The 27,703-nt window shown below is 44.2% G+C and overlaps 1 protein-coding gene across 1 annotated transcript in view; it reads right to left on the minus strand.

The window, feature by feature from the left end:
• LOC147448148 (uncharacterized) overlaps positions 1–24,764 on the minus strand; it is a 73,077-nt gene extending 48,313 nt beyond the window's left edge. The window contains exon 1 of the mRNA XM_086524011.1: positions 24,401–24,764. Coding sequence (XP_086380137.1) covers positions 24,409–24,687 — 279 coding nt within the window. The 5' untranslated portion in view covers positions 24,688–24,764 and the 3' untranslated portion in view covers positions 24,401–24,408. The remainder of the gene's footprint in view (positions 1–24,400) is intronic.
• Between the last annotated feature and the right edge of the window lie 2,939 nt (positions 24,765–27,703).

Below are 27,703 nucleotides of genomic sequence, written 5' to 3' on the forward strand. Positions count from 1 at the left end.
GTTTTGGAAGGCAATTTCGGAGAACATTGGCATGCGGTTGCAGTTCTCGTCATCGTTCCACTTGCAGACTGACGGGCAATTTGAGATTGCTAATTTAGTGATTTTAGATTTATTGAAGTCTTGTATCTCGGATCAGAAGACTCAATGGGAAAAGAACTTACCTTTGGTGGAATTTGCCTACAACAACACAATACACTCTTCGACGGGGAAGACGCCATGTGAGATTGTTGAAAGTGCTGCGAAGGTTCCATCCTTCCTGAGCACGAAAGATTAGATATTTGAAGCGGATGAATATTCGCGAGATTTGGATACGGCTTTTGCCAAGGTTCGCGAGACTTTGCAGGAGTCTCAAGAACGACAGAAAAAGGGAGTGGATCGCCATCGTCGCGACTTGAAACTGAAGGAGGATGATTGGGTGCTCTTACGTTTTGAGAAGGCACGCCTACGAAAGAAAAAGGGAAAGGAGAGGCTTTTTCCAAAGCTTAGTATGCGATACTACGGACCTTTCCAGATAACTGACAAGATAAATGATGTCTCCTTCCGATTGAAACTGCCAGATACTTGGAGGATTCACAATGCATTGCATGTGAGTCTCTTGAACCCTGTTAAGGGTGATGTGCCTGATGATGGGGAGCCTGATGAGCAACCCGAAGTGGAAGAAAACGAGGAGATCCTTGTTCCTGAACAGATTTTGGCACATAATGATACAAACAAAGGTCAAGTCCGAAGGCGGTTCTTGGTTTAGTTCAAGAACTTTCTTGCATTTGATGCGAAGTGGATGGAGGAGGAGGACCTAGCAGATACTCCTCGGATTGTGAAACTTTACCTCGATGTTTTGGTTTAGCATAGTCTACTCCAAACGGAACCCAGAAACTCAGCTTGGCCGAAGATCTGGTGCAATGGGATGCACAAGAGGGGAGTTACTCCGCTCCTTTGTCAACAGATGCCTCGATTTTGATACTAAAGTCACTGATGTCTCTTTGAGCTTCACGGATACTGAGAGCTGACAGTATTCTGTTGGATGACTTTATGAAATGGAATTCCTGATAATGATACTGATTTGTTCTTGACTTCTTGTGAGTGCAGGAACTCATAGACGAAATGATTGCAGCATTTTTGTCTGATTGATCTCGAATAGACATGGTTGCAATAGGGGTTAGTCAACCGGACATCGATGAGGTCCCGATTGGACCTAGATGTGATTGCTAGCTACATTGCCGATAAATCATGGTCTAAGATCCGAATGAATGTTGAATGTCATGTGATGTCCTGTGATGTCTGGTGATCTCCTCTGATGTCGTGTGATGTGACTGTCGATTTTGTACATGTGCTAGATGTGTGTTCCTAGTACGTACGTACTAACAGTGAGTGTCTGATAAGACGGTTTATGGCTTTTGTCGGTTTTGCAGGCGTAATCGCGGTCGATTACAATGCTTTCAAGAGGGGGGTATGTCACAAAGTGATGACGTGGCGGACAACAAAAACCCTAATTTCTGCCAGAAACCCTAAAATTTCTGCAAACCCTAATTTTTTCCAAAAACCCTAATTTTCGAAAATCACGGAGGCTTTTTTTTCTTTTTCTTTTTTTTTTTTAATTTGGAAAGATGAGCGACGCGAATTTTGCTTATGCTTTTTATTTTAAAAGCTTTTGGGGCTCTGCTTTTGGACATCCCTTGTAACCTTTAAATTAGTGGTGAGGGCCTCACTTCTCAGAGCATCTGGACGCAGAGTCTGAGAGTGAAACCCTAACCGCTCTCTAGTACTTTGATTTGATTAATATAAAAAGAAATACCGAAAGGGGCGCCAGTCTTTGGGGCCAATATCTCTAGGCACGAAACTCCGCCGGGCCAGTGTACATCTATTGTGATCTGTGACTTGTTTTGAAGTGGTTATTTGGTGTTGTCGCGGTTGATTCTTGACTTGGAGTGTCCAAGTCTGTTACACATCGTCTCAGCAGCAGCAGTACAGATGGACCCGGCCAAGATTGAGACTATACGTGATTGGCCCGATTTGAAGAATGTTCAGGAAGTTAGAAGCTTCTTGGGCTTATGTTCATACTACCAACGGTTCATTCAAAAGTTTGCAGAGGTCGCTTCCCCTTTGCACATTCTACCACAGAAAGAGTTCCTGGGGACCCACAGAGGTGACTGCCTTTCATACTTTGAAAGAGAAATTGACTATGGAACCAGTATTGACTTTGCCAGATTTGCAAAAGTCGTTCAAAGTATATTGTGATGCTTGTGGTCATAATCAGGGTGCGGTCTTAATGCAAGAAGGCCATGTGATTGCCTATGAAAGCCGATTGTTTTCAAGGACAAAATTGACAGCATAGATTTATGAGAAAGAGCTTTTGGCAGTGATCCATGCTCTTACTCGGTGGCGACTTTACCTACTTGGAGCCGATTTCACGGTCTTCACTGATTGTCAAAGTTTACGCTACTTCTTGTTACAAAAGCAGCTTTCGAAAAAGCAAATGCGGTGGACTAACATCTTGTCACAGTTTCACTTCCAGATTGTCCATGTATAGGAACAGAAGAACTTGGTGGCAGATGCTTTGTCTCGAAAGCCATTATTCTTGCCCATTTCCGTGATTCATCATAGAAGCTTCGAGGACATGGTTGATCAGTACATTACAGATTTAGATTTTTCAGATGTATTCACTCGAATACAGAATGGGGAGGTAGTAGCGGGATATTCTATACGGGATGGCTACTTGATGAAGAAAACGATGATGTGCGTTACACAACCGTTGAGGGAAAAGGTTCTAAATGAATGCCATTGTCCACCTTTTACACTGCGGCATTGATACCACCTTGAAAGGTGTGGAGCGTTACTTCTTTTGGCCGAGACTCAAGAAGGATGTGGACGATTTTGTACGCAGATGCTTGGTATGCCAAAAGGTCAAGTTTGACAAGCATAAAGCACAAGAATTGTTACAGCCGTTACCCATTCTCACCGCCCCTGGGAAAATCTTGCTATGGATTTCATTTTTGATCTCCCGAAGACACAGAGTGGGCATGATGGGATTTGGACTATCATCGACAGATTTAGCAAGCAAGCTCACTTCATTCCAATGAAAAAAATAGTCAAGCCGGATCATTTAGCGAGACTGTTCATTTCACAGATTTTTAGAATAAATGGCATGCCTGAGACAATAGTCTCTGACAGAGATCCCCGATTCACGAGTTTGTTTTGAAAGGCTATTTGGGAGAACACTGGCACACGGTTCTCGTCATCTTTCCACCCGTAGACAGATGGGCAATCTGAGATTGCAAATTCAGTCGTACTGGATTTACTAAAGTCTTACATTTCTAATCAGAAGACTCAATGGGAAAAAAATTTACCCTTGGTGGAATTTGCCTACAATAAAACGATCCACTCTTCAACAGGGAAGGCACCATTTGAGATCACTGAAGGTGTTATTAAGGTTCCACCCTTCCTTAGCACGAAAGATAAGATTTTTGAAGCCGACCAGTGCACGAGGGACTTGGACACTGCTTTTGCCAAGGTCTGGGAGGCTTTAGCAAAATGTCAAGAAAGACGCAAGAAGGCAGCACATCGACACCGTCCCGATTTGAAATTAAAGGAAGACAATTGGGTGCTCTTACGTTTTGAGAAGGCACGCCTAAGAAAGAAAAAGGAAAAGGAGCCGCTTTTTCCAAAGCTTAGCATGAGATACTATGGCCCTTTCCAGATAAAAGAAAAGATAAATGATGTCTCCTTTAGACTGAAGTTGCTCGATACTTGGAAGATTCACAATGCTTTTCATGTGAGTCTCTTGAAGCCTTTTAAAGGCGATGTGCCCGATGATGGGGAGCCAGATGAGCAACCCGACGTGGAGGAAAGCAAGGAGAAAACGAGGAGATTCTTGTTCTAGAACAGATATTGGCACACAAGGATAGAAAGATTAAAGGTAAAGTCATTAGGTGGTTCTTGGTTGAATTCAAGAACTATCCTGCATTGGATGCGAAGTGGATGGAGGAGGAGGACCTAGCAGATACTCCTCAGATTTTGGAACTTTACCTTGAAGCATTCGGTTTAGCATAGTCTACTCCGACAGAACCCCGATTTCAGCATGGGTAAATCTAGTGCAACGGGCTTGTACAAGAGGGGAGTCACTCCGTTCCTTTGTCAACGGATTACCCGGATTTTGGATAGAGTCATTGATGTCCCTTTGGGTTTTAGGGATACTGATGTGCTGACAGTATTCTGTTGTATGACTTTATGAACTGGAATTCTCGAAAATGAAACTGATTGATTTGTACTTTACTTGTTTGAGTGCAGGAACTGAAAGACGAGATAACTGCAACATTTTGGTCTCATAAATCTCTATAGACATGATTGCAATAAGGATTAATCGGGCATCTGTGAGGTCCCAACTGGATCTAGATGCGATTACTAAATACGTTGTTGATTAATCATGATCTAAGATTTGGAATGAATTTGAATGTGATTTGTCATGTGATGTCAAGTGATGTCCTGTGATATCCGATGATGTGACTGTCGATTTGTACAATTGCTAGATGTGTTCTGTCTAGTGCGTCGGTACTAACAGTCAATGTCTACTAAGATAGAGTATGGTCTCTGTCTGTTTTGCAGGCGTAATCGAGGGCGATTACAATTCTTTCAAGAGGGGGTTTGTCACAAATGATTGTTCCGAGTCGAGATTCTACCGCGACACCACGAGAATACACTTCAAAACAGTTTACGATTCACAATTGATTCGACACTGGCCCGACGGAGTTCCGTGCCTAGAGATATTCGCCCCAGAGACTGGCGCCCCTTTCGGTATTTCTTTTTGTATTAATCTGCAACTCAAAATACAAACGAGTGGTCGGGACTCACTCTCAGACTCTGCGTCCAGATGCTCTGAGAAGTGAGACCCAAACCACTAATAAATAGGTTTTTACAAGGGATGCTAAAAGCAGAGCCCAAAAGCTTCAAAATCAAAAGCCTTGCCAAATAAAGCAAAGCTCTCTGTCTCTCACAAGCTCTCTCTTTTGAGTAAGTAAAGCATGCCACATTTGCGTAGCCCCAACAGCAGCCAAAAACTACCGTAAATTACACATTTCCGTACACTTGCTGCCACGTGTCAGCTCCGCGTTTTGTGGACCTATCCGTACGATGCAGCCACGTCATCATCCAGCGGATTTTTCGAGAATGTCTGCCAACCAAGGAGTCCTTGCCAGAGGGTGTGTGTGTGTACTAGGCAGCCACGTCACTGAGTTGTGACATAGCCCCCTCTTGAAAGCATTGTAATCGCCCTCGATTACGCCTGCAAAACAGACAGAAGTCATAAACTGTCTTAGCAGACACTGATTGTTAGTACTGACGCACTAGGAACACACATCTAGCACGTACTAATCGACAGTCACATCACACGACATCACAGGACATCACTAGACATCACAGGACATCACATGACAAATCACATTCAACATTCATTCGGATCTCAGACCATGATTTATCGGCAATGCAATTAGCAATCACATCTAGATCCACTCAAGACCTCAGAGATACCCGATTGACTAATCTCTATTGCAACCATGTCTATCGAGATCATTCAGACCAAAATGCTGCACTCATTTCGTCTATCAGTTCCTACACTTAAACAAGTCAAGAACAAATCAATATCGTATTTTCTGGAATTCCATTTCATAAAGTCATACAGCAGAATAATGTCAGCTCTCAGTATCCCTGAAGCTCAAAGAGACATCAGTGACTCTGGTATCAAAAATCGAGGCATCTGTTGACAAAGGAGCGGAGTAACTCCCCTCTTGTGCAAACCCACTGCACCAGATATCCGGCCAAGCTGAATTCGGGGTCCCATTTGGAATAGACAATGCTAAACCAAAAGCTTCAAGGTAAAGTTTCACAATCTGAGGAGTATCTGCTAGGTCCTCCTCCTCCATCCACTTCGCATCCAATGCAGGATAGTTCTTGAATTTAACCAAGAACCGCCTTCTCACTTTACCCTCAATCTTTCTGTCCTTATGTGCCAATATCTGTTCTGGAACAAGAATCTCCTCGTTTTCTTCCACTTTGGGTTGCTCATCAGGCTCCCCATCTTCGGGCACATCGCCTTTAAAAGGCTTCAAGAGACTCACATGAAAAGCATTGTGAATCCTCCAAGTTTCTAGCAACTTCAGTCAGAAGGAGAAATCATTTATCTGGAAAGGTCCGTAGTATCACATACTAAGCTTTGGAAAAAGTCTCTCCTTTCCCTTTTTCTTTCTCAGGCGTGCCTTCTCAAAATGTAAGAGCACCCAATAGTTCTCCTTCAATTTCAAATCACAACAAAGTCGATCTGCTGCCTTTTTCTGAGATTTCTCAAAAGCCTTCCGGACCAAGTCCCTCATGAACTCGTTGACTTCAAAGAAAAATCTTATCTTTCGTGCACGCTAAGGAAGGGTGGAACCTTCGTAGCAAATTCAATAATCTCAAATGGCACCTTTCCCATCAAAGAGTTAATCGTGTTTCTGTAGGCATATTCCACCAAAGGTAAAAACCTTTCCCAAGTAGTCTTCTGATCCAACGAAGAAGACTTCAACAAGTCCAGTACCACTGAATTAGCAATCTCAAATTGCCCGTCAGTCTGCCGGTGGAAAGATGACGAGAATTGCAACCGCATGCAAATGTTCTCCCAAATTGCCTTCCAAAACAAACTCGTGAATCTAGGGTCCCTATCGAAGACAATCGTCTTGGGCATGCCATGTAATCTAAAGATCTGTGCCACAAACAGTCTCGCTAAGTCATCCGGCTTGACTGTTTTCTTTACTGGAATGAAATGAGCTTGCTTGCTAAATCTGTCAATAACAGTCCAGATACCATCGTGACCACTCTATGTTCTCGCGAGATCAAAAATGAAATCCATTGCAATACTTTCCCAAGGACGGCGGGTGGGTATGGGCAAAGGCTATAACAATCCCTATGCTTTATGCCTGTCAAACTTGACCTTCTGGCATACCAAGCAACTGCGCACAAACTCGTCAACATCCTTTTTTAATCTCGGCCAAAAGAAGTCTCTCTCTATCCCTTTCAAGGTGGTAGCAATGCCGCGGTGACCCGTAAAAAAGGTGGACAGTGGCATTCTGTCATAACCTTTTCCCTCAACGGCTGTGTAACGTACAATATGGTTTTCTTCATCAAGTAGCCATCCCGAATGGAATATTCCGCTACTACCTCCCCATCTGTATTCAATTGAATACATCTGCAAAAATCTGTATCTATGGCGTACTGACCAACCATATCCTCAAAGCTTCCATGATGTATCGCGGAAAATAGCCAGAACCAACAACTTCCGGGACAAAGTATCTGCCATCAATTTCTTATGTCCCTGTACATGGACAATCTGGAAGTAAAATTGTGACAAGATGTTTGCCCACCGCATCTGCTTTTCCGATAGCTGCTTCTGTGGCAAGAAGTAGCATAAACTCCAACCATCTGTGAAAACCGTAAAATGGGCTCCGAGTAGCCATTGAGTAAGAGCATGGATAGCCGCCAAAAGCTCTTTCTCACATATCTGTATTGTCAATTCCCGCCTTAAAAACAATTGGCTCTCATAGGCAATGACATTGGCCTTCTTGCATTAAGACCGCATCCAGACTACGACCACAAGTATCACAATATACTTCAAACGACTTTTGCAAATCCGACAAAGTCAAAAACTGGTCCTGTAGTCAAATTCTGTTTCAATTCTTGAAAGGCAGTCATTTTTGTGAGTCCCCACAAGAAAAGGACTCCTTTCTATGTCAACAAGTGCAAAGGGGTAAACAAACTCTGCAAACTTTCTGATGAACCGCCGATAGTAAGAACATAAGCCCAAGAAGCTTTCAACTACAAGGACATTCTACAAATCGGGCCAATCACGGATAATCTCTATCTTGGCTGGGTCCATCTGCACTCTTGCTGCTGAGACAATGTGTCCCAAACAAGTGTATTTCTGGGCTCGGCTCACACGGTAAGGTGGCCAGTTCGGTGGTGTGATTCCAAGTATCAGATCAATGGTATGATCCTCAAGACGATCTGACCTATATTCATTGTTCAGTTCTGTGCAAAAAAAAGTGAGTAAAGAAACTGAAGTTCATCAAGTATAATCTTTGAGCCCTTCATTTGTCAAAACCGCTTTCTCGGCCCAGTAGTCAACCACAGCGTTGTTCTTGTGGTATCAAGGGATTTCGAGTAGGACGTCACAACCTCCCAAGGAAATTACTTAGAAATACTCGTGCCCTAAACACCCTTGTCATTGCAAACGAAGTTTGCCAACGATCGGTGTAATGGCAAAATCTCGTCCGGGTGCTGCTAGAACTACCTCCGCCTGTGGCCTCCGTGTAAGGTGCCGCGGAAGTCAATGTTGAACTTTGCTCAAGATGAGTGCTACGAACTGTGCTCAAGGGTTCCTTTTACTTACGGAAGGGAGAGCCTTCCGTTCCTATAGTGAGAGAGTGCAATGGACACAAACAAAGTGGTGAACATTGTGAATGAAGGTGTTGAGACTGAGAGATAGAGAGAGAAGAATACGACACCAGAATGTTGTCAAACCCTCCTCCAAAGGCCCCACTCTCTATGGCGAGAGCAATCTACTATTGATTACACAAATCTCTACAATGCTTAGACTTGCCGACGATGTCGACGACGATGAGAACGACAACGAGACGGGAAATCTGAAAACGCTAATGGCTGAAATCTGCAAATCTTCATCTGTTGAATTCTGACTCTATGTCGGTGGCGATGTCGATGGCGACGATGCAACGAAGAAGCGCTAAAAACGCAGATGCTGAAATCTGTGTTTTCCGGGCTGAAACTGCAAACTTGGGGTGATCTAACCGTGCGGCGAGGCTCTGTTACGGGAAGGTGAGATTTGGGGCTTGCGGTACGGTGTCTGAATGCTGAAAACTGAAAACATTGATGCTACTTGTGGTCCTATCGCGGAGAATTTGCAAAACGCTAGGGGGCTGTGCTGATCCAAAAACGCTAGGGCTGATTTGGAGTACTGCTGCAAAAACGCTAGTGATCTTGATCTGTCTACTGTCGCCAAGCTACTACAAATGCAAACGCTAAGAGATCTGCAAAGCTGATGAAAACGCTGGCTGTTCTTGGCTGAAAACGCTAAGTCATCCGCCGGGGGGGTCTTGCTGAGAAGGTGTACTGTTGGATGTCAGGTCCCTGCTGCCTCTTCTGCCAGAAAGTGCTAGGTTTCTTATATACCTGCATGGCTAAATTGCCCTACCCAGTTCCCAACAAAAGTCACTTAAAAATAATAAGTGAAAATTGGCTAAAATAGGGAAAACAAGTCTATGCACTGTAAAAATGCTCCTGATGGGTTCTGACTGAAATCTGATGATCATGATGTGTGCAACCAGAGGATATGCATCTACTCTAAGTGCCTGGACATGCACGGTCTGCGAACAAACTCACAAAAGTGCCAAAACACTTCCTAAGCTAGGCTAACTGAACTGAACCCAACCCAACCCATGTCATGAAGTAGCTTGTCCACGGACACATAGGGTTAGATATGCACGTGACATCCCCTCCTTTTCAAAGTGAGGTACTGGTACCGAACTGTATGGCGTCGAGGGAGATCGCCAACAGTGTCTGGAATCCTGGAAAGGACTCTTCGCCGGCCCACTCGACGCGTGGGTCATGCAATACTTGAACTTCATAAAGGTCTGCAATGCTTGCTTCTTTGGGCCGCGCCGAAAGCGACAAAGTAATCTGTGGCTCCTTCAATGCTTCAACTTCGTCGAGAGTCGTGCGTCTACCTTCTTCAAGAATCTCCGAGGATGAAAATTCCTGAAACCACTTCCAGGACAAAAACATGAACATACCTATTCCATGTGAAGTGACTGGAAGAATACTATTCTTCCGAAAAGATTGCGTCAATCCTTCTTGTGCTCTTTCAGATACTTGATGCTCGAATACTTCCGAAAGAGCACAAGAAGGATTGAGCATCAAGCATCGCATTGAGCATCAAGCATCAATCCTTCTTGTGCTCTTTCGGATATTGTGTCATGCCAAGGAAGAGACATGGAATGTGAATTCCTTGGGTGCAAACATTTCATCTTTTCACATGAGTAATCCGTATACATCCGTGCTCATTCATGAGTGAATCGTGTTCATCGTGCAATATGGCATGCCTATGAAAAGGGATCACATAAGGACGGTGACTAAAATACAAGAAAGCATCACGAATGAAACACTCGAACAATGCATGTTGACTAATCATTCGAACATAGAATACTTCCTATGGGGGTTCTTTGGACCTCGACTCGAGAGCCAAGATCGGTTCTTCGTGACTGATCGAATCTACCTGTGGGGGTTCTTTGGACCTCGACTCGAGAGCCAAGACCGGTTCTTCATGATTGATCGAATCTGCAATGAGGTTAGCTTCACTAGAAAAAGCATCAACTAAACAATCATCTTTGGAAACAATCACATCTTTATCCTAGAAATCATATGCTCGTGAATAATCACATCTTGATCATGCAAATCATCATGCTTGTGAATAATCACATCTTGACCATGCAAATCATCATGCTTATCATTATCATGCAAATCATTATGCTTATCATCTCGCTTATCATTATCATGCAAATCATGTGAGTCGTGCCTTGGAGAAGACAAGACTGAGAGAGTCTCCTTCTCCTGAATCTCTTTAAGTTGCGCCTGCACATTAGAAAAGAGTCGGAACAATGCGGCTTTCCTTTTCTTGTGCTCACACTCTATGACTGCCATTCTTTCTTTGTGCTCGCGATCCATTTCCGCTTTTCTTTCTGCTCTTCTTGCTTCACGTTCTAACTCACTGTCCATCATCATCTTGTCGAAAGCCTCCATAGGAGTTAGTGCAATCCTTGGTGTAGATGGGGAAGAGGGAGGGTCGGAAAAACCTCCTGGTGGGGAAAACTCTTCTTTGCAACTCGCATGCTCACCACCTCCATGTGAAGTATCCATTCCGCTTCAGGTGATGATCATCCACTGAAGTCTTGGGTTCTTAAGTTCCCGAGGAACTTGGGTTCTTGTGGGTCTTGGTTCTTGAGGGTCTTGAGTCTTGAGGTTCTTGAGGGTCTTGAGGTTCTTAAGTCTTGAGGTTCTTGAGGTTTTGGAGTCTTGAGGTTCTTGAGGTTCTTCTGTCGCTTGCAATCTGTGTTAGAGAAGGATCTTCTCTTACCCGAGCTCTTCTCTTTCCTGCGGGCGCACCCCTTAGTCCTTGAGCTCACACCAAGGTTGCTTTTTCCCACCTCACGTTGATTGGCAGGCCGCTAAGTGCACGGTCTGCTCTCAATGAGTGAAAAGAGAAACAAGGGGAGGCTGGACAAGCCCTTCTTTCTTGGGTTTCCTGTCACTCTTCAAAACACGATTAGGAATCGACACGCCCAAGAGGACTTGGGTTACGTGCGACTGCAACAAGCAAAAAAAATTATGTGGTTCTTCCTTGAGTGATACAAAACACTGCCAAAGCTCTGATACCAATGTAAGGTGCAGCGGAAGTGAATGTTGAACTTTGCTCAAGATGAGTGCTCCGAACTGTGCTCAAGGGTTCCTTTTACTTACGGAAGGGAGAGCCTTCCGTTCCTTTAGTGAGAGAGTGCAATGGACACAAACAAAGTGGTGAACACTGTGAATGAAGGTGTTGAGACTGAGAGATAGAGAGAGAAGAACGGAGTGAGAGAGTGCAATGGACACAAACAAAGTGGTGAACACTGTGAATGAAGGTGTTGAGACTGAGAGATAGAGAGAGAAGAATAGAACACCAGAATGTTGTCAAACCCTCCTCCAAAGGCCCCACTCTCTATGGCAAGAGCGGTCTACTATTGATTGCACAAATCTCTACAATGCTTGGACTTGCGGACGATGGCGATGACGATGAGAACGACGACGAGACGAGCTGAAATCTGAAAACGCTAATGGCTGAAATCTGCAAATTTTTATCTGCTGAATTCTGACTCTATGTCGGTGATGATGTCGATGGCGACGATGCGACGATGACGCGCTAAAAACGCAGATGCTGAAATCTGCGTTTTCCAGGCTGAAACTGCAAACTTGGGCTGATCTAACCGTGCGGTGAGGATCTGCTGCGGGAAGGTGAGATCAGCGAGGTTTGGGGCTTGCGGTACAGTGTCTGAATGCTGAAAACTGGAAACGTTGATGCTACCTGTGGTCCTGTCGCGGAGAATCTGCAAAACACTAGGGGACTGTGCTGATCCAAAAACGCTAGGGCTGATTTGGGGTATTGCTGCAAAAACGCTAGTGATCTTTATCTGTCTGCTGTCGCCAGGCTGCTACAAATGCAAAATGCTAGGAGGTCTGCAAAGCTGAAGAAAACGCTCGCTGTTCTTGGCTGAAAACGCTAAGTCATCCGCCAGGGGGGTCTTGCTGAGAAGGTGCACTGTTGGATGTCAGGTCCCTGCTGCCTCTTCTGCCGAAAGTGCTAGCGCTAGGTTTCTTATATACTTGCATGGCTAAATTGCCCTACCCAGTTCCCAACACAAGTCACTTAAAAATAATAAGAGAAAATTGGCTAAAATAGGGAAAATAGGTCTATGCACTGTAAAAATGCTCCTGATGGGTTCCGACTGAAATCTGATGATCATGTTGTGTGCAACCAGAGGATATGCATCTACTCTCAAGTGCCTGGACATGCACGGTGTACAAACAGACTCACAGAAGTGCTAGAACACTTCCTAAGCTAGGCTAACGGAACTGAACTGAACCGAACCCATGTCATGAAGTAGCTTGGCCACGTACACATAGGGTTAGATGTGCACGTGACACTCAGCCTGTCGGGCATAATTCCAAATCGAGCCGCCAATTCAAGTGAAAAGAAGTTGGTCTTGGCTCCTTCAAAAGAGCTTCCCGATCTTTCCCTTTGCCCTAAAAACGGCAAAGTTTGTACTTTCATTCATTTGATTCGTTTCGGGTCCCACGCAATGTGGTACCAGTTCTCTCCTTTTTTTTTATCTGCCTTTTCTGCCACGTCCCTCAACTGCTTTGGAACTTTTTGGCCTTTCTTCATCCTGTTCATTCGATCCCTTGTTAGGGTACTTCGCGGAGATATGCCCAGTTTCCCTGCATTCAAAACACTTCCCCTCTCGGATATAGTTGATCCTCTCTCGACGAGTGAGCTGGGGTCCTGCATCCTTTTCTTTCGTTTCTGGGGATCTCTTCTTCTTTCTACTTTCATTTTCCGAAGTCTGTTCGGTTCTCTACGTCATGATCTCATCTGTGGGGTAAGTCAAACTGCCTGAGTGAATGGCAAAACCCCGTTTCGCATGACTCATCAGTTCCTGAATGAAATCTAACTTCTGCTCTAAGCAGTGATCTCGGATCTCTATAGGAAGACCCAAGGTAAACCGCTCAATCTGTTCTTTGAACGAGATCTTCTTAAATGAAGAGGCAGATAGAAAAGGGCTCCAAAATCTCTCGCAATATGCGTCCAAAGTATCCTTCTTGGTCATCTGAAGATGGTTCCAAGCAGTTCGTATGTCGCGTTTGTACTCTGGAGTCAACCAAGAAGAAATAAAAAGCCTTTTAAATTTCAGCCATTTAACTGGCGCTGTCTTGTTTAATAAAAGCGTGGACCACCAAGTTCGAGCATTTCCCTTGAAGTAAGAGGCAGCTCTCCGAATCTTGGAGTGCTTTGAGTAACGCCCTCCAGAGAAAGCTATGTCAAACTGTTGTATGAAAGACAAAGCCTTCAAAGCATCTCTATAACCAGAAAACGTGTCAAATTTAATTGACTGTCCACCTTCCTTAAACTCTCGCACTTTCTTGCTTTACTTCATACTGGTTGGCTTTATAAATATTCTTCTTCTTTGCGTAAAAGTTGCTGTCGTCAGAGTCCGAACTATCCGAAGACGAGTCCTCAGTAAAACTGTCAACAACTGGGCGAGATTTAGGCTTCTTTGCCTTTTTCTTGCCCTTTCCGAAGCTTTGCTTTTTGCTTCGCTTTTTGTCTTTTCTGTCTTCTTCGCTCGAGTCAGAGGAGCTAGAAGAACTCTCAGAAGAAGAAGAAGAAGAAGAAGAAGAACTGGGTACTCCTTCAAATCAAACACGCTTCTTCTGTTTTCTTGCTGACGCAAATGTAGATTGACGACCCAAATAACCCGAGAAGTCTGCGCCTTTCTTCTGCTTTTTGTCGTGCTTTTCTGCTTTGTGCTGCGCGTCAAAAAGCTAAGCAATTCGTGCATCAACTACCTCTTCTAATTCTTGCTCTGTATACATCCTTGGAGTGGAGGTTTCTTCAGTGCTGATTTGAGGGGTGATTCTGTGGTCTGCCGCCATTGTGAGTGCACCTCATCGAAGGAGGTCTGGCTCATAAATTTTGCAAATTTCGGGTCCTTCGCAAAATCTAGCATCATCTTTGTTGCATCGTCGACGCCCCATCTCTTCAATCTCCGCCTGAGAGGCCGAGGCGGGCCATACTCCTCGTGTGAATCTTCGTTGTGATCTCTTCTCGCATCTCCGGATGCAGAGAAAGTCGACTGATCTTTGTTCTGAAGCCATAAGTGCCGCGTAAAAAGGACCGGATTTCTCGTAGAAGAGAAATCGGCCGTGCTCTGATACCACTGTAACAAACTTGGACAGTCCAAGTCGAGATTCTACAGCGACACCACAAGAATACGTTTCAAAACAGTTCACAATTCACAATTGATTCGACACTGGCCAAGCGAAGTTCCGTGCTTAGAGATATTAATCTGCAACTCAAAATACAAACGAGTGGTCGGGACTCACTCTCAGACTCTGCGTCCAGATGCTTTAAGAAGTGAGAGCCCAAACCACTAATAAATAGGTTTTTACAAGGGATGCTAAAAACAGAGCCCAAAAGCTTCAAAATCAAAAGCCTTGCCAAATAAAGCAAAAGCTCTCTGTCTCTCACAAGCTCTCTTTTGAGTAAGTAAAGCAGGCCACATTTGCGTAGCCCCATAAGCAGCCAAAAACTGTCGTGAATTGCGCACTTCCATATAGCTGTTGTCACGTGTCAACTCCGCGTTTTGCGGCCTGTCCGTATGGTGCAGCCACGTCATCATCCAGCGGATTTTCCGGGAATGTCCGCCAACCGGGAAGTCCTTGCCAAAGGGTGTGTGTGTACTCGGCAGCCACGTCACTGAGTTGTGACACTGATGACGTGGCATGACACCCATGACATGCGCCGACAGGGTGATGTGGCAGCCAGCGGAAATTCCAATGGAAAACGCACTGACATGCTGATGTGGCAAGCCATACAGACGTCTCGCTTTTTACGCTAACAACCATACGGATTTTCGAAAATTGTGCTGAGAAGCTTTTTGGGCATTATGCTTTAAATTTTATAATCTTTTGGAGATAACAACTTTTGAGTTTGAGATTTTTGGGGCTCTGCTTTTGGGCATCCCTTGTACCAATAAATAAGTTGGTTGGGCCTCATTACTCGGGGCATCTGGATGCAGAGTCTGAGTGTGAGTCCCCGCCGACTACCGTGCGTTGAATAAGATTACCATCAAGAATAGGTTTCCTATTTCAAGGATTGATGATATTCTTGACCGCCTAGAGGGTGCGGCAATTTTCAGCAGGATCGACCTTAAAAGTGGGTACCATCAGATTCGAATTAGACCTAAGGATGTGCACAAGACTGCGTTTAGAACGACATTTGGTCTCTACGAGTTCTTAGTGATGCCATTTGGTCTTATTAATGCTCCTGCTACGTTCAATAGGATGATGCATAGGATCTTCCGTCCATATCATAACTTTGTTGGCACATTCTTTGATGACATGATAGTCTACTCGAAGAATGAAGAGGAGCATAGGCATCACTTGACCATTATGTTCGAAGAGTTGCGCAGGAGCAGATTGCTCATCAATGGCAAGAAAAGCGAGTTCTTCTTGGAAGAGATCCACTTTCTCGGACACATTGTGTCAAAGAATGGTGTTCGAATGGATCCTGCAAAGGTAGAAGCAATCAAGACATGGCCAGCTTTAAGGATTGTGCACGATGTACGTAGCTTCTTAGGGCTATGTTCTTACTACAAAAGATTCATTCGCAACTTTGCGAAGATTGCTTCACCTTTATATGCTTTGCAAAAGAAAGAGGTCACTTTCGGATGGACCCAAAAAGAGATTTCAGCTTTTAATCTCTTAAAGGAAAAGATGACTTTAGATCTAGTCATTGTTTTGCCAGATCTCAGGAAGTCCTTTGTGGTCCGGTGTGACGCTTGTAGCAGTAGCATTGGTGCAGTGCTAATGCAAGATGGCAGGGTAGTAGCCTATGAGAGCAAAATCTTGCAAGGGCCAAAGATGACCATGCAGGTCTATGAAAAAGAGTTATTGGTTGTGATTCATGCGCTCTTAAGTTGGAAACACTACCTGCTAGGTGCTGATTTTGTTGTCCAAACAGATCATCAGACCTTGCGATATTTTCTAGCACGGTCAAAGCTATCGGAAAAGCATATGCAATGGGCAAACATTCTTTCCATGTCACTTCCAGATTGTGCATGTGGAAGGCAAGAAGAATGTTGTGGCTGATGCGTTATCAAGAAAGCCACAAATTTCAGCTGTGTCAATTCCTTATCATCATGAGCTTAATGACATGAAGGAACAGTATGCGAGTGACGAAGATTTTGCAAGGATCTTCGAACAGTTACAGGAAGGACAACGTCATGAGCACTACCTCCTCAGAGATGGTTTTATTATGATGCATGGCAGACTCTGTGTCACTAGGCCATTGCAACATAAGGTCATGGTAGAGAGTAATGTCCCACCGTATGCAGGGCATTGTGGTATAGATGCTATAGTGAAAGCGGTTAAGACATTCTTTTATTGGCCTACCTTGAGGAGAGATGTGGATGCCTTTGTGAAAGCATGCTTGATTTGCCAAAAGGTCAAGTTTGACAGGCAAAAGGCACCAGGGCTGTTATAGCCATTGCCGATTCCAAATAAACCATTGGAAAGCATAGCTATGGATTTTATCTTTGATCTTCCGAGAACACAGATAGGGAATGATGGAATCTGGACCATTATTTGCAGATTCAGCAAGCAAGCTCATTTCATTCCTATTAGGAAAAAGATAAAAACAAATCAGATAGCACGTCTCTTTATGTGCAATGTCTTTAAGTACCATGGTATGCCACAGTCGATTGTCAGTGACCGTGACCCACGGATAACAAGTCTATTCTGGAGAGGCATATTTGAGAATATGGGCACTGCGCTTAAGTTCTCATCGTCGTTTCATCCACAGACAGATGGGCAGTCAGAAGAGGCAAATTCTCTTGTCTTGGATCTGCTTAAGTGTTATGTGTCAGAGCACAAGGCGAAGTGGGAGCAATATTTGCCATTGGTTGAGTATGCGTACAATAATACAGTGCATTCTTCAACAGGTAAAGCACCTTTTGAAATTGTCGAAGGTCATGTGAAAGTTCCTCCCATTTTGCATACCAAGGAAAAGATTTTTCAAGCAAATCAATATGTACGGAATATGGATGAAATGTACCGGAAGATAAAGCATACCCTTGAAAGGACACAGGCAAAGCAAAAGAAAGCTGCTACTCTCCACCGTCGTGAATTGTTGTTTTCACTTGGTGATTGGGTATTGTTGCGCTTTGAAAAGGCACGCTTAAAGAAGCGAAAAGGTAAAGAAAAACTCTTCACAAAGCTTAGTATGCGTTACTATGGGCCTTTTCAAGTAACAGAGAAGATCAGTGACGTCAGTTATAGGCTGAAATTGCCTGAGAACTAGAAGATTCACAATGCCTTTCACGTGAGTCTTCTCAGACCATTTATTGTTGATGTGCCAGAGGATATGCCAGTTGAAGAGCAGCCAGAATTGAAGAGCTTGATGAAATTTTGGTCCCAGAACAAATCATGGCACACAAGGAAAGAAAAGTCAAAGGCAAGGTTAAAAGGCGATATTTGGTGAAGTTCAAGAATTATCCACCTATGGATGCAAAGTGGATGGAAGAGAGTGAACTATTAGAGTCACCAAATGTATTGCCGCTTTACCTTGAAGCATTTGGTTTACCACCTACGTATTGTCCAACTCAAGTAGAGCAAAGGTCAAAAGAAAAGAGACCTGCGCTAGAGGGGGGTGATCCAGGAGCTAGCACTTCTCATGTATCTATGGATTTAGTGCAATAGAAGTGTACCCTGCTTGGTAATTGTCCTTGGGGAATAAAAGTTTTGTCCAAAAGTTTGTTCAGTGCTATAGAAGATTCGAAGTGTACTAAAAGTTATGGACTCTATTAAAGCCACTGGCACAGTGTGAAAGCTATCCACTATGTCAATGGAACAGTCTCACAGGTAGACCATACATGAGTTAACAAGTGTTGAATACACGTGTTAACTATGAGCATGTATGTCTCGTACCATATCGACCAGGTGTGCACACGGAAAGGTTGACAGTCGTGATACGCTGTCCATGGAGTGTTGTACACACTGATGGATTGATATTCACGCAAACGAGGACGTTCACAATTTCAAGAGGGTATGTCACGAGTCTGTGGCAACTAACTTTACTTGTTGATTTCTTTTCGGGGGAAATTTTATTTGACTTGATTTAAAGCACCCTCCTGGAAATGCCAATGCCCGAGTTGCATGGTGTGAGGCAGACAGCGAGAGTCTAGGCCGGACGGCCAGTGAGCACTAAAGTTGGACAAATGGACTAAGGTTAGCCACGGTGGGGCTACGAGTGTAAACCACCCGATAGCTGGCCGACATTGCATTTTTCGATGTGGTTCCAGTGGTGATTGATGGTCAGACGACCCGTGTGAGTGCCATGGAAGCATCTCCTAAAATTTAGGGAATCACTATTTTGGACCAGAAAAAGTGTTCGCGTCATTAGCTCTAGAATGACAAGGGGAACATTTTATTACTCTGCTGCCAAGTCAACTGACGTGCCGGTTGAGATATTTAGCCAAGTTGGCCAAAGTCGGAAACTAGGCAAGATGTCAGCTCGTAAGCAATTCTGCCACTCTGGGAGAGTTGGGCGAGCTGGTTATCAGCAAAGGGGACACAATTTTCAGCAGCTAAGTGGATTGCAACAGGTACAAGAGCTATGGAATGCTTGCTTACCCTCTTATGTACAGTGCGGTGCCAGGAGTGATGCCATGCACGCTACGCACTGCTCTCTCTCTCCCCCCTACAAGCAGTTATGTTATGCCCTCAAGTGGGCTTCTCATTTGACCAATGTACAATTGTGGGGATGTATGCTTCTATGGCGAGGCAAGAGCCTCTTTGAACAGGAACGGGTGTAGCTAACTACTACACCAAAGCAGGCACCGATGAGGGTGATAACCTCGCCACACAGGTGCGTTTTCAGCGCTGTGTACACGCTGAATTTGGATTGTTTTGCAGCCGTCATGATGCCGGGAGCATTGCGAACACTGCCCCACTGTTAGACGATAGTTCGGGGACTGTTTAGGGCTGAAAACAGAGAGAGAACCAATAATCACAGCGTGCTGTAATTACTGTTTTTGCGCAGGAAACAGGGGGTCTATGCTATTGGTAACGAGTCAGAGCTTGGGATACTGTCCAGGACAAGCTTTGGGGCTGTTATGCTGCCAACATTTTGCTTGCACAAGTACCATCTTGTTGGATACACGTAAAGGTCTCAAGGACTCTTGCTTTTGTAGTCTATTCCTCATTCCTGAAAGATAATAAAGAAATACCGAAAGGGACGCCAACCTTTGGGGCCTACAGGTGTCACTATTTGCTTGGGAGAATTCTAGCTTCCTAGCCGTGCTTTTGTTTTGAAGTGTAATTCCAATCTCAGATACAGGTTCCTTTAAGTCATTGCTTTGTGTCGTTAAATCAAGTGTTAAAGAATCAGGTGAAAGCTAACATCCACCACCCTACGGGCCGGTTTCAGTTAGCTCTTTAGGGGGACACTTCATGCTGGTATGCACAAATGACATCATGGTTCCAGAAGCATGGCTTCACAATGGACAGGCTGCGGTACAGATATAGGGGCGTTCTGTAGGCGAAGATGACTGGAGACACATGGAGAGGCCCTTGGTATCTATGATCTCTCGACTGATCAGAGCCAACATCCAAGGCCTCCGCATCCCACGCTGTCATTCGAGGCTCTTACCAGACCAGACTCCTTTGTGCACAGCTTGTGGGATACTACTAGAGACAGATATGCTAGACTGGCCCTTGAGTCTTCCAAACAGTTAGCTCTTTAGGGGGACACTTCATGCTGGTATGCACAGATGACATCATGGTTCCAGACGCATGGCTTCACAATGGACAAGCTGCCCCCTTTTCAATACTCTCTGCAGGCACCCCCGATGCCTCTTTACACGAGTGGAGATTACTAGACTCATTCGTCAGGACCTGATCCAGCTGGATACCAGGAGGACATGGATAGAGCCGCCAGAGGAGTTGGGCACGAAGATGGCTTTCTATAGAGAGATCTTCTCCACCTCACAGGAGGTGTTTGTGATTTGACCCAGCTACATGGACTGTAAGGTGCAGCGGAAGTGAATGTTGATAGTGTTCAGGATGAGTGCTCCGAACTGTGCTCAAGGGTTCCTTTTACTTACGGAAGGGAGAGCCTTCCGTCCTTAGAGAGAGAGTGCAAGTGCAATGATCGCAAACAAAGTGAATGCTACTGTGAATGAGAGTGCTGAGAATGAGAGAGAGATATATACGACACCAAACAGTTCTCAAACCCTCCTCCAAGGGCCCCCCTCTCTATGGCGAGAGGTCTATGCTATAGATTGCACAAATCTGGTACAATGGTCTAGATGCGGTGAACTTGATGATGACAATGTCGACGACAACGATGGAGACTATGGCGATGGCGAAGTCCGCGATTTACGACGAAGGTGTCATTGTCAAGATAGGAATCTGCGATGACGATTACGAAGGTGTCGTTGTCAAGATAGGAACTGCGATGTCGACGACGACGATGGTGTCAATGACGACGGCGTCAAGGCTGAAAACTAAAAACGCTAGATGCTCTTCTAGGGATCTGCTACTGTGGCGGTACTGCGGCCGGAATTTGAAACTGCTTCGCAAGACTAGGGCTGAAATGAAAAACGCTGACTGATCTGGCTGAAATCTGAAAACGCTGGCTGATCAGCTGAATTCTGAAATGCTGGGCTGATCTGTTACTAGATGGTGAATCTAGCGAGGATCTGCAACCAAGTGGGAGCAAGTTCTGGCGAGGCTAAGGCTGAAAACTGAAAATGCTGGTGGTAGTGGCTGAAAACGTTGATCTTCTTCTTCTTGAGAAAACGCTAGGGCTCCTGCTGAGGTGCTGCCTGACTAGGTGCCTGCCTCCTTGTGTACCTGCTTCTTCTACTTCTACTGAGTGCCTATTGATTTTCTTTTATAGTTCTTTAGCAAATTGCCCTACTTACTTTTCCAACAAAAGTCACTTATTAATACATAAGTGAAAAATGTGTACTTTGGCAAAAAGGGTTCTATGCTTGGAAAATGCTCATGATGGGTATTGAATGTCATGCTAATGATCACAAGGGTGCCAGAACACTTCCTAGGCTAACCTGAACCCTAGAACTGGGATAGCTTGTCCACATGCACATAGGGTTAGACGTGCACGTGGCATCCCCTCCTTTTTAAAGTAAGGTATTGGTACCGAGCTGTATGGCAACCATTTCCGACACAAAACCATAAACATACCCATTCCATGTAAAGCGACTGGAAAAATACTATTCTCCCTAAATGACTGTGATGCAATGCAGATGAACAAAGTGACGAAGTGCCAAACCATTCACCAAACACACGCAAAAGTGAGATCGAAACTTGACTTTTCGACCTAAACCTATCAACTGTGGCAAATCACAACGGAAATGTCGATGCTTGATGGACAATCTTGCTCGTGCTCTTTCTGAGACTGTGTCATGCCAAGGAAGAAACATGTAAAAGCGATTGACAAAACGGACAATCGGGAAACAATGTAATTCCTTAAATGTAAACTTTTTTTCTTTTCGAGAGTGATCTGCATACATCCGCTCTCATCCGTAAGTGAATCATGTGCATCGTACAATACGGCATGCCTGTGAAAAGGGAACACATAAAGACAGTGACAAAAATACAAGAAACCGTCACGAATGAGAAACTCGAACAATGCGTGCTGACTAATCATGCAAACACGCAATACTTCCTGAGTGGGTTCTTTGAACCTCGACTCGAGAGCCAAGATCGATCCTGCGTGATTGATCATACAATGAGGTTCCCTTCACTAGAAACATCATCATTCAAACCATCATCCTTGCGAAAATCACATCTCTATCATGCAAAAAATGTGTGTCATGCTTCGGAGAAGAAAGGATTGAGAGAGTCTCCTTCTCATGTTTCTTTTCAAGCTTCGCCTGCACATGAGAAATAAGAGGTAAAGAATGAAGACCCTCCTCACTACGAATGATCATGGGAGAGTCACTTTTGGCATTTAGAGTGAGCGTATTGTCTGTCCAATTAATGAGAGGGTTATGTTCATGTAACCATCAAATGCCCAGAATCGTATCACATTCTGAGAGGAGACACAACAAATCTTCTACAAAAGGAAGCTTGCTGAACAATGAATAACACATCAAGGCACTCTAGTGTAATGAGAGAGTCCACACCGAGAGCGAAGGCAGACACCTTGAGAGGAGTTGTCTGACTAACCTCCAAGCGGGATCTTTCTACAAGAGAGTCACTAATCACATCATGCATATTGCCTGAATCAAACAGTATGACAAAACGTTGACCATTCACATGACCATAACATTTCAAGAGAGACTCATCAATGTATGTGTCAGAGACATGTGGAGAATCAGTGTGGTTGACTAAAGTGCTTATGGTAGTTGTTGGTGTTGTGGGTTCTTTCGGTTCGTTGGATGCTTTATGAGGACAATCTATCCAGAGTGCAGATGAGGATGGATTCTAGAGTAGTATCTTTGTTCTAGTTCTTTCTTTTATACTGAGACATGGTATTAGATTCACTATTTTCTAACAGATTGGTCTCATAGGTCATTTTGGCCTTTTGAAGATGTAAATATAACAATTCATTTCATTTCATTTCTCTCTCCTCACATCAACTAGAGATCAAGACATGCAGATTTAGAGGAGTACCCCCTAAGTCCAGGATTTGTCAAGTGTGCCAGATAGAGCCCGAGACAGAGCTTCATTACATATGTCAATGCTTAGTATACTATGAGATAGGAGACCACTTTCATTGTCTATTCAAAGAGGGTTTTGGACCATTTTCTAGAGTCATGAGATACCAGGATCAGAAATACCAAGATCAGAAATGCCTCGGATTATACTTAATAGAGATTCGCAAACACAGAGAAGATCTCTTGAAGAGGGGCAATGAGAGAGAACCAGCAACAGCGGAATATTACATATTTCTTTCAGACACAGACAGAGGAGTTCGAGCAGCCCCCACAACATAGCAGCACTAGAGACATTGCTGGATCGAGTAATAGAGTTGGGAGGGCGGTCCCGTCACCCACGAATGAGGGGACCCTCTCGACATCGACGCAGATTGTGACAGAGGATCCATACTATACTGGCGCGACATAGGAGCCGTCCCAACAGAGTGCTTACCATGGAGAACATTGAACCCCTACGGCCTTTTGGATACTGATGTCTCTATTGTCAGAGAGCCCCATTGTATCACTCCACCCCCACCCCCACCCCCACCCCCTTTTTGTATCAGCTTCCACCCCACCCTACCCACTATTTTCTTTTCAATTCTTTGTACATTTTGTACACAGACCTGGTATTAGATTCACCACTTGTAACCTTTTGGTCACATAGGTCATTTTGGCCTTTTGAAGACGTTAATATTATATTTCATTTCATTTCATCTCTCTCTCTCTCTCTCTCTCTCTCTCTCTCTCTCTCTCTCTCTCTCTCTCTCTCGTCATTTTGGCCTTTTGAAGACATTAGGTAGGCAAGACAAGCTTGTGTGGCAAAGTTGCAAAAGAGGAGGAAGGAGGGGAGGCCTGTGGCAAGAAAGTGGTGGAACGCCCGGGGGGGGGGGGGGGGGGTAGGAGGGAATATACCCACGTATTGATTTTTTTTAAAGAACACCCAGAAACCAAGTTTGGAGAAGAAATGGAAAATACATCAAAAATCACAAGGCCGGGCACAACCACAAAGAAGCCCTCACTCACAAGGGCAAAGCAGTCATGCCCCTGTCAAGCACTAGTTAGACTGCTTAAAGGCCAGATAATCCATCAAGCCAGATAATGCTACAACAAATTCTATCAGTTTCTTCAACTAGCATTTTTGTGAGTGAACCCAGAATATGAAGTCTCAATTGCCTTCTTAGACAGAGCTAGGGAAAGACTTCTCTGTTCAAATAGAATATATTAGACAGTAGTGCTAAAGTAAGACAAAATAATGCATTTCCGTAGCCTCCATGCAGATCTGTGAAGAAACATTGAAAATAGTGCAGGAAAAGTGGAGGGTCACATACCTGAAGAACTAGTGATTATGACCTTTTCCATGCTTGGCCTCTTCTTCAAGGTGAGCCAGGTGGCGTCGCTCGTGGGGCAGAGCAAGGAAGTAAGAAAAGACACCCACACCAAGGAGGACGTGATGCAGGGGCTTGATGCTGCCTGTTTCAATGTATTTGCGCTTGTACTCCAGAAAAAAGTCTTCCACAGCCTTCTTCGCCTTCTCTCGGTTCAGCAGCGGCTTTATGTGCTGTGGCACATCCTTCACCCTCACTCCTCTTAAACCGTTCAGGAATTGCATCGCCATTCTCTGAATACTGGAACGTCTTCTTACTGCATGGACTAGAACTGCATGGACAAGAAACTAGGCCTCTAAAGAAGACCATTTCTTACAATCTTACCCTTCATTTTGCATTTTAAATGTTTTGGAAGCTCTTCTATGAAGTGAAGCTCAATTCTTTCATAAAGAGTAAAGAAAGGACCTCTACATATGCTCACTTGAGGTTAAGTTCAAAGTAATCAGTGGCAGAGAAGAGGAACGGGGATGTGTCTATCGAGCGACGTCATTTTCAAACCTACAATCACTATATACCACGGAGTTTTGAATGAAGACCGAGCAGTGGGATCAACGATGAAAAACTCCAACACACTTTTTGTGATTGTTGTTGGAATTAGGGTTGCAAAGAACGCACACAGCTTGGAGAAGACGAAGGAAGCTCAAGGCACACTATAGAGAGTGTGTTACTTAGTGTGCAATGGAAAGATGGATAGCCCTAGAGTGATGGGCGTATATACAATGCTCGGGGGGAAAAAAACCTTTAAAAGAGGGAAAAAATGCCCCGACGGTCCTAGTGTGTTCACACACATCAGTACCACATGTATATGGTAACAAATCCCCCCTGGAGTGATGCGGTGAACGAGAGATGGCACATGAGTAAAGGGAAGTGCCATGCCCTGAGGACATGATCAGTCTACAAAGGGGAGTAAGCCCAAAGCTTTGCGGAAAGCTTCAAGCTTCTCACGAGACAATGCCTTTGTGAAAAGATCTGCAATGTTGTCCTGTGTTGGCACATAAGCCAAGCTGATCTCTCCTGCTGAGAGCCTCTCCCTGACATAGTGGTAATGCACCTCAATGTGCTTTGTGCGAGCATGAAAAACTGGGTTCCTCGCAATTGCCAATGCGCTCTGACTGTCAGTGTAGATAGTGTTGGCAGTGTTCTGTCCAACACCCAAATCATCCATAAGGCGTCTGAGCCATACACACTCGACCGTAGTTGTGAAGACTGCCCTGTACTCAGCCTCACAACTCGAAGTGGCCGCAGTAGGTTGCTTCTTGCTCAACCATGATATACATGAACTACCAAGCATGAAACAAAAACCACTTGTGGACACTCGCGTGTCTCAAAACAACCAGCCCAATCTGAGTCCAAAAAAGCATGTATGTCTGGCGGCAATGATCCCCCCTTGGGATAAAACAAGCCAAGATGTAAAGTGCCACTAAGGTAGCGAAAAATCCTCTTAACAGCCTGCCAATGCTTAAACCCTGGGCTATGCATAAATCTGCTCATCTGTGAGACTGCAAACTGAATATCCGGCCTCGTGTTGCATACATTATTGAGGCAGCCAACGACAGTTTGGTAAAAGAGTGGCATCTGCAGGATCGCCAGCATCATGTAGACTTAACTTCAAACTTGTTTCCATGGGAGTGGCAATAGGTTTGCAATCCTCAAGTCCAAACTTACATAGCAATGTTTCTATGTAACTTTTCTGACACAAAGCAATACCACCATCACACTGCTTAAACTGTATACCCGAGTAATGATGCATCAGGCCCAAATCTTTCATCTTGAAAGTAGCATTCAAATCAGCCTTAAATTCAGCAATATGTCTCTCATTTGGTCCAATGATCAGCAAATCATCTACATAAAGAACCACAATGAGAAGTAAATCACCCCACGCTTTACATACAGTTGGACTGTTACGAAAGCCTTGTTTGACCAAATGAGTGTCAGCTTTCTCATATCAAGCACAAGGAGATTACTTCAACCCATACAAAGCCTTGTTACATTTTTGTCCTCTTGTCCTTTCTTGACAAAACCGCTAGGCTGCGTTACATAAACTTCCTCAAATATGTCACCATTCAAGAAAGCAGTAACAATGCCTGATTGATGTACATCCCAACCAAAATGAGCTGCCAATGCACATAGAAAACAAACAGTAGTCATACAACAAGTGGGAGCAAAAGTTTCTTCATAATCTATGCCTTTTTGTTGTGCATAACCCTTTGCAAACAAGTTGAGACTTATGGCGATCGATCTCACCATTCGGCTTGCGTTTCAACTTGTAAGCCCACTTCGTACCAATGGCCTTTTTGCCAGGAGGCAAATCACATAAAGTCCATGTGTCATTTTCTATAAGTGCATCATATTCTGATTGCATGGCAGCCATCCAATTTTTTGAATTTTGTGCTTCATCAAAAGACAGAGGTTCCTCAACATCATGTAAGCTAGACACGCCCAAAGCATAACAATCTGATGCATAATATGCATGGTGAGAGCCTGAACAAGTACGACTAGACAAAGGTGCATCCAATTTACTGTCACGCAAAGTGTGCACCAGTCATTTTGGCATACCTTTAGCCTGCTCATTTTCATCCCTTTCCTCATCAAGTACATCATGTACATCTGCATCAGTAATAGGCTGATCTATAACATTTTTGGAAACCCCCATAGGTTGTACATTTGCCTCATTGGAATTTACATTTGAACTTCCACCACTGAAAAGAGGCAACAAAGTGTCATAAATGTCATGTGAGCTTACATCACTATCTCTAGTACATGACATCAAGGGCTGAACAGAATCTTCCACAGACACTACATCCCGTGAAACCAAAATACGCTTTGTTTCGGATGATACAACCTGTAACCTTTGCTTTCAACACTATAACCAACAAAAATACATTTGACAGCCTTATCATCCAATTTTCTACGTTGCACTTGTGGCACTAAACTATAAGCCAAACAACCAAAAACACGCATGTGCTCAATAGATGGCTTTCTACCATGCCATGTTTCATATGGAGTCATAGACTGCAACGCTTTTGTAGGACACCTGTTGAGTACATAAGTGGCACACATGACAGTCTCGAGCCAAAACGAATGTGGTAAAGCTTGACTCTTGACCATACATCTTGCCATTTCCGTAAGAGACCTGTTTTTTTTCTCAACAACACCATTTTGTTGAGGCATATACGGCATTGTACATTGGTGTTTTATCCCACGACTAGCCAGAAATGCATTAAATTCATGAGACATATACTCCAC

The sequence above is a fragment of the Adiantum capillus-veneris genome, chromosome 11 (genome assembly GCF_014529385.1).
Source record: "Adiantum capillus-veneris isolate H3 chromosome 11, ASM1452938v2, whole genome shotgun sequence".
In the NCBI taxonomy this organism is placed as follows: Eukaryota; Viridiplantae; Streptophyta; class Polypodiopsida; order Polypodiales; family Pteridaceae; genus Adiantum; species Adiantum capillus-veneris.